Source organism: Phacochoerus africanus, chromosome 3 (genome assembly GCF_016906955.1).
Source record: "Phacochoerus africanus isolate WHEZ1 chromosome 3, ROS_Pafr_v1, whole genome shotgun sequence".
Taxonomy (NCBI): Eukaryota; Metazoa; Chordata; class Mammalia; order Artiodactyla; family Suidae; genus Phacochoerus; species Phacochoerus africanus.
Window position 1 is genome coordinate 101432675 of NC_062546.1, and position 12410 is coordinate 101445084.

The following is a 12410-nucleotide window of genomic DNA, read 5'->3' on the forward strand; positions in this document are numbered from 1 at the left end:
ATTCCAAAGGCAAATAGTTTGCATCTATTAACCCAAAGCTCTCAATACACCCCACTCCCTCTCCCTGTGTAGCACTGGGAACTGTCTAGTCACTTATGATGGAGCATGATATTGTGCAAAAATAGAATGTATACATGTATGTATAACTGGGGTCACCATGCTGTACAGTAGGAAAAAAAAAAAGTTGTATTGGGGAAATAAAAATTTTTTAAAAATCATAAAAAAATTAAAAAATCCTTAAAAAAATAAAAATCTGAGTGAGAATGATTGAAACAAATGGAAACAAATTCAGCAAACAATGTGTTTAAGAAGATCCTAAACTTATAGAAGTTCCAACCTTATGACAAATGGCCATGAAACATGGTAAGTGGCAAAGAAATGTAGATGAAGGAAAGATTAGGTGACTGACATGGGAGAGGTGACTAAAAGTGGACTCAGGCTTTAGGTAGGTTTGAGAGAAATGGAATCAAGGTGCATTTCAGGATGTGCATTAAACTGGTTCAGTTGAAGCTGGCATCACCAGCAAAAAACATAGAGAAATAGCGAGAAAGAGACAAGAGCCAGATTATGAAATGCTCTGAAAGTCAGTTTGGGGAAAACATGCTGTATTCCGTAGAAGTATGTACAGTACTTAAGATGCTAACACACATCACCAGTAAATTCAAAAGGGCTTTTTTTTCTACCCAATGTTCTGTATTACATTCTTAGAGGTCATTGCAACAAAACATGACCGTAACAGCTATGATCCTGTAACTTGGAAAAAAAGAGTTTAAAAATAAAATGTATTTTTTCCAAGAAATAGATTCCCAGTCCCAGTCCAAACAAGGATTGTGACCCACTGATTGTGTGAGGAAAGAAGAAGGACAGGCCTTAAAAAGAGATCTATTTTCATATTTCAGGAAATGGTCTCAGGACAGTAGTTTCTACACTTTCACATTTGGTGTTTTAGCTTTAAGGATTCATGGAAGAATTTCTGAAGAGGATTCCACTAAGCATTGATATTTGCAGGTTCATCTAAGAGGACCAGACAGTTAACCTGGTCCTCACTGTGCTTAAAAGAAAAGGGAAGTGGGAGGCATCTGGATGTGTGTCCTCAGACCAGTTCTCACTCATCCTAGTTCCTTTCTCTTCCTTCCTTGGAGAAGCTAAAGGAAGAGTCTACCTTATATAAGAACTCCTCCCCATTATCTACATGAACTTTCATGTCTCTGATAGTGTGATATTTGTATAAACACTAATCAAGTCCAGTGATTTTTAGTTTTGTTTTAGATGAATGAAAGTTCCATGAGGGGCAGATTCCAAGAGAATCCAGAGACAGATTCCAAGTCTTCATAGTTAAAGGGAGGAAGTGACAAGTGCTCCTGAACTCCAGTGATGCTGACATGAGTGCCACTAGCAGCCACCTCCTTTAACTCTGCAAGTGAACAGAATGAAGACCATAATCCTACTGAAGGCAAGACTTCCCAATCTGGCTCCCAGGTCTTCATGGCAGAGCATTAGAACAGACTAGAAACCTATTTCCCTCAAATAGCAGCAGCTCCACCTAGATGCTTACATGCATCAATAAATAAAAGAATTCTTCCTAATACTAATGAGATGATGTTACTCACTTGACTTTCTCTTGATATTATCCACATTTTCTTTAAAGTATTAGGATTTACATTTTTATTATTTTTATTTATTTATTTTGCCATTTCTTGGGCCACGCCTGTGGCATATGGAGGTTCCCAGGCTAGGGGTCGAATCGGAGCTGTAGCTCACCGGCCTACACCACAGCCACAGCAACCCGGGATCTGAGCCGCGTCTGTGACCTACACCACAGCTCATGGCAACGCCAGATCTTCGACCCACCGAGCAAGGCCAGGGATGGAACCTGCAACCTCATGGTTCCCAGTCGGATTCATTAACCACTGAGCCACGACAGGAACTCCAGAATTTACGTTTTTAAAATGTCATTTTGTTTAAGATGAACCTTGCCTACTAAACAGGTAGGTAGCCTGCAGATAACCTGCCACATTTCCAGAGTCAGAGCCACAAAACAAAAAGAAAATCCTAAGGGCTGGGTTTGTTTTAAGCTGCTCACAATGATTATATTTTGTAAAGAAAGGAGACTGAGAGTGAGGCAGAACAAGGAAGCCAAGACTGTTGCTGAAGAAATTTACATTTCTAGTGCAGGAAGGGAAGTATCTGCTCAGTTTTGTTAATTTCTTGTAAAACTGCGACCCTTCCTATGTTGTCAGGGTCCCTCCTGTGTTATGTATGAAGTGTCAATCACACCCTGCAAGTCTTAACTATCCACAGCTGGATTATACATCAAAGTACATCACTTTTTTCTAACCATAAAAAAAGTCTGAAACAAGGAGACAAAAATTGTTGATGGCCTCTGAACATGCTCTGTGGTCCATTCTCTGAAAGAAAAGGAAGACCCTCAGGCCCAGGAGAAGCCATTTTCCTAAGGAGCTGTGTTTAACTTCCTGTAACTCTAAAGATCACCCACTTGCATAAAAGATCTAGAGTGTTGATTATTAATTTTCTGATAGAAAAGGGCAGTGAAAATTCACTCAGAGAGTCCTCAGGTTTTAAGAACCACAGTCAGGTCAAGGGTGAGGATTTTCTAGGAACAGCAACAGTGAGAGACCACCATGTTATTGTGCGTCAACATAAACTTCACGTAGAAAATTATTCACTTGCAAAAGATGAATAAAGGCACTTTCACTTAAAAACCAGAGGAGAAGTAGGTACGTTTGTGTGAATAAAGGCAGAGAGATACACCAGGCATCTGGAAAAGGACTGCTTAGAATTCACAATTAATTTCAAAGGATTTTTATTCATTAGAGTTCACTCCCCAAACAATTCTAATTTTAATCTGACACTTAGCTCTTCCTTACCTAACATTAATCATATCAGAGTATACTAAACAATAAAAGAACAAAATAAAATAATTCATTCATACAGTATTCTTATGTGAAAGAGTACAATTACCCCTTGAAGTTTTCCATAACATAAACACTATGGACAAGGGGCTTAAATCTCAGCTTTGCTGTAAAACCATTAAAAAAAAAAAAAAAAGATTAAACAGCATAGAATGATGAACACTGATAACGGAGGTACTAATGATAAAGAAGACATCTTCTGAAATACCTGCACCTTTTCTTAATATAGTATATTCATCATAAAATCAGTGTGGGCTAATGAGTCTATGATATCTCAGTGAATAGGTTTTTAAATTTTGAGGCATCTTTTTGAAAAGGAGCTTACATAGATAGACAGACAGACAGACAGGTATTCAGGAATTCAGATTTTTAACAATGGTACCCAAAACCACTACTGAGACTCACTTGTGGGAGAAGCCTTGGAATTTGCATTCATTTAAAAAATACCTCAAGTGGTCCTTATGCATACAAAGTTTGCAAAAGATGATTTAAAAACTCTACATCAAGGTCACAATGCCAACATTTACAATGATAAAGGCCACAAGTTTAGAACAAAAAAAAAAAAAAACATACATTGTGGGGATGCTTGATGTCCTCAAAAACTGCTCTGACTTCACTAGGACTCAGGTGGCTTAAAATTATCTGGATAATTCAGGCAGGAAGTTGGATTTAGCTTTATAATAACATGTCATGTGAGTTTTTCTTGGGTTTTATTGACATTAAGGGTCTCCAAAATACATAAGACCTAAAAATAAATTAATAAAAGGTACTTAGGATTATGCTAATATTTTATGTAATTTAAATCCCAGGTTATAATAATATCCTAAAGTGATTCACTGGCAAAAAAAAAAAAAACAAAAAAAAACTGGGAAGTAGTACCAACTTGACTCTTTTACTTTTTTAGTTCCCTTGATCTCATGTTAATAACAAGGATAAATTTTAAACCACAAAGCATTATTCATGACTTATAGCTTTATGGACAATGGAGGCAAAATCACATTAAGATTATAAGCATAAAGATGGAGGCATCCCTTTTATTCTACTTATATTTGGAGAGAATATCCCTTTGCCTTTTATAGCTTTCTCTGAGCTAAAAGTAGTGCAAGATAAAGCAGGAAGATTTCAACCAATAAATTGCAAAATGCATTAGAAGCATAGAAGATACAGAAGTTACTTTTAATAGCTGTCCACACCTGCATTTTTTTTATTCACCAAAAAACTTTTAGCAAGAGAGACAGTTGCAAAAGATACACACTGAGTGTCAAAGTAATAGTGACACTAAATCAGGTTAATTTGTTGAAACTCTGTTCCTAAGTAGAACATTTCCAACATATTCAGAAGTAGGTGTGGTTAAATGAGATGGTGTGCCTAGCAGAGAATGAAATCTCACCCATTTGGGGCAGAGATGTTCCAGAATAGGTACAGACCATGCAACCTCCCCAGAGCACTGGCCACATCTCCTCTCCCCCAAATTAGCAGCTGATATCAGTGGTTTAAGGAAATGGCATCTAAACTCAACAACAAAACAAAAAGAAAAAAATGTTTCATACTCTGCATCCAAAGAGGTTGATCTGGCTTGGGGCGGGGGTGGGGGTGGGGACGGGCAGGAGAGACTGCAAGTTGTGTAGTTTCCATAAAGCTCCTATGGTCAGTCAGTTTTAACCATTCAATGAACCAAGTTTCTTCCACTCTTTTTTTATATAATGGGAATTTTAATTCTACTTGAGTACTAGGAGCTAAATTCCACCCTATATATAGACATTAATTAGTCAAAGGTTATTCAAGGTCATCTTAACATCACTGTAAAAGAGACAGTATTTCCTTGCACTTAGGCAAATACCTACATAGAACTATCAGATTTTCATTCACATAGTTTGTTCTGAAATGGAGACAAGTGAGCTAAGTCCAGGAGCCATGAAATTGAAAGCAAGCTCAAAAGGGTTGATTTTCTTTAGGACTAATTATTTTCACCCCAGCCAAAGTATCTAGTTCTTTGCCCCAGGTGGCATATCCGAGCCCCTTCTCCCATTTCAAACCCTTGTGCCTCGTTGCCATGGTGGAACTGGTTTGAATCTATCAGTTACCATTGCTTGTCCAGGTATTCAACTTCTTACTCCAGTGACACAGGGGCCAACAGGCTTTTAAAGATCAGAGAACCCAAAGGTACAAATACTGTAGGCTGTAGAATATCTATACCTTTACTCAGATGTCTTCTTCTGATTCATAAGCTAAACAAATAAAATTATAAGACAGCATAGCTTTGTTACCTATTCTGAGCAAGATATGATAGCTTCTTAAATCTAAAGAGAAATGAATATCAGCAGAGACATAAAAAAGGCTAAAGGGAAAGCGAAGTTGAAATCACATGTATTCAAGTCATAGGGGCTTGTTTTCACTATGAACTCAGCAGAACACCTACCAGAGGCCCGACCAGAATTCAGTAGAGCACAGGGTGTTTAATATGCCATTTGCATTTTGACAGTTTAGAAATGCCTACACTGGATTTGCTGTATCCTCTGCAAAGAGTGCTAACCTGCCACTGAGCCTTTGTTTATCTATTTCTTAAAGGAAGCGGAACCACTTTCTTGACATTTTCAAAGCTCTGTTGGTGTTTGTTGGAGACAATAAACTGGAGACTAAGGAAGCATTGCCCCCAGGAGGAGCTGCTTTTGCATGTAGGAATTTTCATGCACTGTAGCTGTGTCTGTCTCCTCCTCAAGCAGCAATGGCCAACTGAAAGCCAATATAAAAATAGTGATTCACTTTCCTCCAGGGCCTGCATGAGCAGAGACACCTGAGACCTGGAGAAGGGGGTACATTCTCCCACCAAGTGACTACCTGCTATTTGCTCCTCCTTTGTTCCATGAGACCTCACTCTCCTACTATTCAAGTTTACAAAACAGGTCACTTAGAAAGAAAGAAAGCCTCCCCTTTACTTGCCTTTTTAAAACTTAAAATCTCCAAGCAAGAATTATGTAGGTGCTCCAGAAGCACTAGAGCTATTGGCTGAACAGTTCTGAATTAGGAAAAAAAAAAAAAAAGCGGGGGGGGGGGGGGGAAGAGAAGAAGAAGGAATATCCCCTTGACAACTCAACAAAAAATAGTCATGATTCACTAAGCAAATCAGGAATGCAGAAATATTAACTTCCTTTCAGATGGCTCACCTTTTCTGTATGATGGATCAGGGGGTTCCCATGAAAGCATCTTATTCTCAGGAGCAGCTATTTTCCACAGGAGACAGTGCATATCTACATATATAGGCAGTGGTCCAGCCATAAGGATCAGAGCCAGCAAATGAGAGGTCTTAATATCCTTCCTGGTGATAAGAATTGCCCTAACTCATATAGAAGCACACAGGTTTGGGAAATCTGCTCTCTCCCTCACTTGCCCACCCTTCTCTCCTTGCAGTGTTTCTGTGGAAATCCGGCAAGGCATGCTTAGATCTCTTTGCTGGGTGGGTCAGTGAATTTTAGACTCATGGATTTTGATAAACACTCCACCTCCCTCCCTGAGGCTTCCACAAGACCCAAGGGCTACTATTCTATGCGCCTCTTTTTAGGACCCCTTCTGAATAATGTCAGCAAATGACTGCATTCTACTTGATGCACAAACGGCAAGCCACAATTCAGAAGCAAACTTTGTCCAAAGAGCCAGTCGATCAGCCCAGGATAAAGGGCGCGAATCGGAGTGTTCACGGAATCAATGATTCCACCCACTTACTAGATGAAAACAGTAGACAGGCTTTCAAACCTTCTTCCCTCACAGTCCCTGTGAGTGAGCTGCTTTTGAGAAGGTATGTATGCCTGAAACTCAACCTTTATGACAGCGTTAAAAATGCAAAAGAGTATCACAAGGGAATCCGGGGTTCCCACAACGTTGTACTGAAACCTCAAGCACAATCACCAACAGCTAATGACCCGGGCACTGATGGTGCGCCTTTCTAATGGCCGCACCTGCAGCCGCCTCCAACCTCTCACGACTCCCAAACAGGTCACGAATTCCGCCCCACGCAGCAAAAACTCTCTGCTCTTCTTCGCTACAGCGGGATCCTCCACCTGGCCTCACTGGAGCTCGGTTCTCGCTGCGGTGGCCGGCGCTGCCCCCAGCGCTGCCTGCACCTCCTAGGGAAAGACCCGCTGTGCGCCAGCTGCGGCCCGGGCGCGCCCCTGGCAAAGGCCCGACCTTGGCCACCTGGGCTTGCTCGCCAAGGGGACTGCGACCCCGCCCCAGTTGCCAGTGCACTCGCAGGGCAACTCTGGCGCTGGCATCACCAGCCGCCTCCATGCTCCCACGCGGCCACTTGCGCTCGCACTTGACCCAGCGGGCTGAGAGGATACGCGGTCCCCGCCCCGCTGGGGTTGAAGAGGGGCCGCGTGCACCCACCGCAGCCTCCACCAGGCAATAGCGCAATTTGCGCGACCCTCCGGGCCCTCCACCGGCGAAACACACACACACACACACACACACACACACACAGCCTACTCTGGAACCGTGGACGCCAAGGGCCTGGAACCCTGGAATCCACTTTTTGGCTTCTACAGCCGGGATCTGGGACCCCCCCCCCACCTCCGGGCGCTGGAGGCTCTGTCCACTCCGCGGCTGACCCTCCAGGGAGCCCAGGACTTTGCACCCCTTGTCAGGTTGGCCAGGGATCTGCCAGAGCAGCCCCCGCCCCCGCCCAGCGGCTTGGCCCACCCGCGAGGGGGCGGTATCCGCTGGGCACACACGTGTGCGGATTACTAAGCAGCCCAGGCGGGGCCGCGGGCTCCACGCAGCAACCCCTGCTAACTGCGGGGGAACGGAGCTTGGAGCGCGCGGAACCACGGGGAAAGGAGAGTGAGTTCAGAAGCCGAGCTGTCCGCCTAGAACCTGCTGGGCTTTGAGCTCAGGGGAGAGGGCGGGAAGTTGTGCGGAGTTGCGTAGCAGGTGTTTCCTCTGCGAGCAGGGGCCTGGCGGTAAAAGCCCGACCCCCAACACACACGCACACACCTCCAGGGTCAGCCCTTTTTGCCCTAGACTCTTCCTGCTTCGCCCTCGGATCCCAGCCAGTCCAGCGCGCCCGAAGGCCGCTGCCCGCCTGCCTAGCCCCGCTGTGCAGCTCTGAATGCTCTAGCAGCGGCGCCCAAGGCAGGGCAGCCGGTCGGAGCCAGGCAGGTGGGTGGAGGGTCGGTATCTGCGGGAAGCTCCCCAAGCTAGAGCGATCCTGACTCCGGCAACTGACCCAGCATTTGCGCTCCCTGGGATCAGGGGCGCATTCCCACAGACACCCCTTTGTGAGGGCCAGTGCCTGCGTGGAGGGTCTAGTGCGGAGCTGTGGGCTCTCAACCAGACCCGGATGCCGGCGAAGAAGGGCAACGGCGAGGGAAGCCCGTTCTGCCCTTCTCTCCAGTTCTCCCCAGGCCAGGCCCATCTGGAGTTTCCTACGGAACCAGAGACAGTCCTCCTTCGCCTTGTCAATCACCCTTGAATCTGGAACACTGAATAGAAAATGGGCGGAAAAAAAGATGGAAGAATCTAGAGAGAAAAGGGGAGTTTAATGTGGGGAAAGAGCAAATAGCCATTAAAAAAAAAAAAAAAAAAGGATGATTGGACTCCATCCTTTAAAAGGAAAAGAAAAACAATCTGTATAGATTCAGAGATTTCCAGGAGTGCGACGCTGTGTGTTGACGTGGGGCGGGGGGGGGGGGAGGGAGTATCCGAGGAGGCTAAAATGAGGAAATGGGGGCAGATACTTTCCAATGTGAAAATCAATCAATATGCCCTCTCTCCTTTGCCCCCCTCCTTCTTTCTCTCTCTGAATCAACGGGGACCTTGTTTTCTCTCCCAGAGAATAGACAAGTGGAGGAGTCAGTGCCAGCCCCAGGGTTGCAGCCTGTAGGCTACTTAGGGGAAAACATTCCCTAACTCGTTTCAAGGAGAACCCCAAGTTCAAGGAGCTCCAAGCCGAGGAGCGATCGGGGGACACTCCTCCCCTCGACCAGGGGTGGCAGGGCGGAAGAACCCCGTGGTCAGGCCACTGTCTCTGAGGTGGAACACGGTCCGGGTCTCCCTGCTCCCTTCACGCGCCTCGCCTGCTCCTTCCAACTTGCAAGGAGCAAAGTCGGGGGAGTGGAAGGTGGGGGCGGCCTCGCCGAGGTGGCTCCCCATCACTCCCGAGTACGTGGGAGGGAGGAGGAGGAAGGTGTGCGGGCCCAGCCAACAAGCGGGTTTGCCCGTGGCACCCAAACCTCTAGACAGCCAGAACTTGCCAGGTCGCCTTGGCCCGGGCCACTTTCCCAGCCACTCCGGGTCCGGGAAGAAAGTCCTGGGAACCACCCCAGCCACCCCTAACCGTTGTGCCCATATCTCGGAGGAAGCAACGCCGCCCGCCACCGCGCAGTTTGAGCCCAACTCGGCTTTGGCTCCTTTCTCCCTCATAACCCACAGCCCGGAGGAAAGAGACATTTCGTTTTAGCCCAAGTGAGGGGGAAGGAAAGGCGGGGGTGGGGCGGCGGAGACGAGGGTGGGCAGAATGCTAAGGAAACTGGCTCCGGGCATCGCGTTCCCGGGCGTCCGCGATGGAGAGCCAGTGGCAGAGGCCGGCGACTCGGTATTCTGCCCTCCTCCAAACGGACGCTTGGTTCGCAAACGGGGCCTCGGAGGGTTCGCCCATCTCCCCCAGCAGCCGGCGAACCTGCCTTACCCTTCGCTGCAGTAAGGAGCCCCGCGCACAGGACCAGCAGCACCAGAAGCAGGAGCAGCGACGCGAATTTCCTCCACGCAGTCATGTCTGCAGATATTCCACACGCACACGACACCGATGGCTCTTCTCAGATGTGCCGGGCTCCTCCGAGGAGCGGCAGGGCTATGACCAGAGCCAAATAATCACCAGAGGGCAAGGCGAGCGGGGGAGAGATCCCGGTCCACAGACCAGCCGCGCATCCGACGCCTCCTGCAGGTCTGGGCGCCCGGCTCGCTTCGCTCTCATAGCATCGGGTCCCGAACCACTGCAGGGCTGAGCCACTCCGAGCGCCGACACTGGACTGTCGGGCCGGGGCCGGGGCTGGGGATGAGAGCCCGCCGAGCTGGGCAGGAAGGCACCAAGGCGGTGAGGCTGCGGGAGGGGCGAGGCGGGGAGAGGAGCGCGCGCAGCCAGGAGAAACCTGGAGCGGAGGCAGCCGGAGAGCGAGCCAGCGAGTGGGAGCTGCGGGAGGGAGGGGGCGCGGGGGGAGGAGAGCCAGTCTAGAGAGGGAAGGCGGAGAGCGCAGAAGACAGGCTGCTAGAGGCACAAGGAGCCGCTGCCGTAGCGGCTGGACTCAACCATCCCTACCCACAGAGAGGGGAAGGAGGCTGGGACGGCGCAATCCCAGACAGAGCCCAGCCTCGGGCCCTGGGCTCCCCGCGCCGCACCGCGCTGCGCTCCCTCCGGCCTCCGGCGCAGCCGCGCACAGGCTGGGGAAGGAGAGAGACTTGTTGGGCGCTGGGTCGGGGGACACCCACGCCACACACCCAGGAGAGGCGACGCCACCGGGCAACTCTGCGAACTGGAGAAATGCTGTGAGGGCAGGGGCTGGCCTCCATCTGCCCATCGCTCCCCATAGCTGGCCAGAGAGAAGCCCCCTGCTTTAAGTTGGAAAAGAAACGCAGTTGGAAAGCGGGCCACGAAGGCTCTAACTCCAAGGCAGAAAAATAAACATTCCTGTATTTTATTTAGAGATCATCTTTGGCAAGATGACAGTTTGCAAGAAGATAACGATTTTCCTCTGTCCTGACTTAGGATTAATCACACACAAACCTAGGTTCAGGTTAAATTCAAAATTAGGAAGGGTGTCTAGACTTGATCGTGCGGTCTGGTGGTGGGAGATGGCACGTTGGCACACCTTCAGGTGAAATCCTATATAAAACTGAATGGATTGGGTAGGGACTTGAAGGGAAAAGAGCTTCTTTATGAGTCTGCAAAGGATGAACAGAGCACAGACAGAACAGAGCTCTGGAACCTTGGTGGCTGATAGAATGAACCAGATTTCACCCAGCTGCCCAGAGAGAGAAGGTGTTCCTTCAAGATCCAGGGATCCTTTGGGGGAAGGTTCATAGAAAAATAGAACCATAGCCAAAGGCTAGTCCCTACAAAAGAACATTTGAGGGATTCACCGTTCTTGACCAAAAATGGTTAGATAACTCTATTATAGGATTGGAGGAAGCAGAACATACAAACATTGAAGGAACTCACATCTTAGGAGAGGCTTATGTTCTGTGTCCAGAAGCATTCTAGCACATCAAAAGCTGTGTCACCCACATTGCTGGGTGATTTGTGTGGAGTGAAAAGCCTGCTGTTGGCAATGGGTCATGTGCTTTGCTCCACCTGCATTTTGTTGGTGAGCCTTCAAGACTAAATAGGATGAAGAAAATTCATAACGTTTTAGACCCCGCCTTCTTTTTTTAGATTCTCCTTGTCCCCATGGTCTCTAGACTACATAAGAATGTGATGGTGAATCCAGGAAATGCAGGGCTATAATCTTGAAATTTAAACACCAAAGCATGGTTGCCTACATCCCCTGACAGCCTACCTGGAACAACTGAAACCTCCATCAGAAGTCTTCCTGCTCTCACAGAGAGATGAGCATCTAAGGGGGAGGAGGCAAACAAATCTGTTCCCCTGAAACTTGCTGCCCTAGATGTTACTGAGCTTTCCTACTTGCTGGGTCCTCTTTCGCCCAGGCATCCCTGGGGGGAGACTAGAAGACAGAATGGCTCAACCATTGGGGACTTCTCAATCCATGGATTCTCTTCTTTAGGCTGAACTAGACATAGAGAGAGGAGGGTTACCCCCTCTTGAGTGATAAATTGGACCCTAGATAGTATGTATAACTCAGCAAATGAACATAAATGCTTCTGAAGACCCATTAAGTGCTCCATTTCAAGCTCCTCATCAGAGAAAAAAATTTTTTTTATCTCTTTGGGGAAAGAAAGAGCTGACTTGAGAAACAGTGCCTTGTCTTTGCACTGCTCTTCCTAATGACTCGTGTCACCAAGAAGGATTTCTGCCATTAAAAAACGTTTCCAAAATCTAACCATCCTGGGCTAGGTCTCACAGATGATTTTGACTTTATCAGCATCCAGATCAGCAATGTTGAATGTCACCTATGAAACTGAATACCCTCACACTTAATTGTGACCAGCTACATAGGCTGAAGGCTGAACGTCACCTTTCTTGGGTACTGCTTAAAGTCTTTCAGGCCACCTCCTTTCTCTGGGGTGCCGAACATCTATCTGATGTTCCAGAAAGAATGATCCCAACAGCCACTAACTGCCCATTTCTGCTGTGATTTACATGGGGTGTTTTCTTTGGCCAGATGACACATCAGAGAGTCACAATGATTCGCGCCAAATTTCTGATCTTAAGTATGAAGATGGTGGTAGAAGGCTGTCAAATAAGAGAGGCTGTTTTGTAATATGGTTGTATGTGTGTGTTAATATTAAGATATTTTTCCCAAGATC

General features: G+C 47.1%; 1 protein-coding gene across 1 annotated transcript in view; it reads right to left on the reverse strand.

The window, feature by feature from the left end:
* The window catches only part of CSMD1 (CUB and Sushi multiple domains 1), a 1865356-nt gene extending 1855139 nt beyond the window's left edge, over positions 1-10217 (reverse strand). The window contains exon 1 of the mRNA XM_047772241.1: positions 9616-10217. Within this exon, the coding sequence (XP_047628197.1) occupies positions 9616-9700 (85 nt within the window). The 5' untranslated portion in view covers positions 9701-10217. The remainder of the gene's footprint in view (positions 1-9615) is intronic.
* Between the last annotated feature and the right edge of the window lie 2193 nt (positions 10218-12410).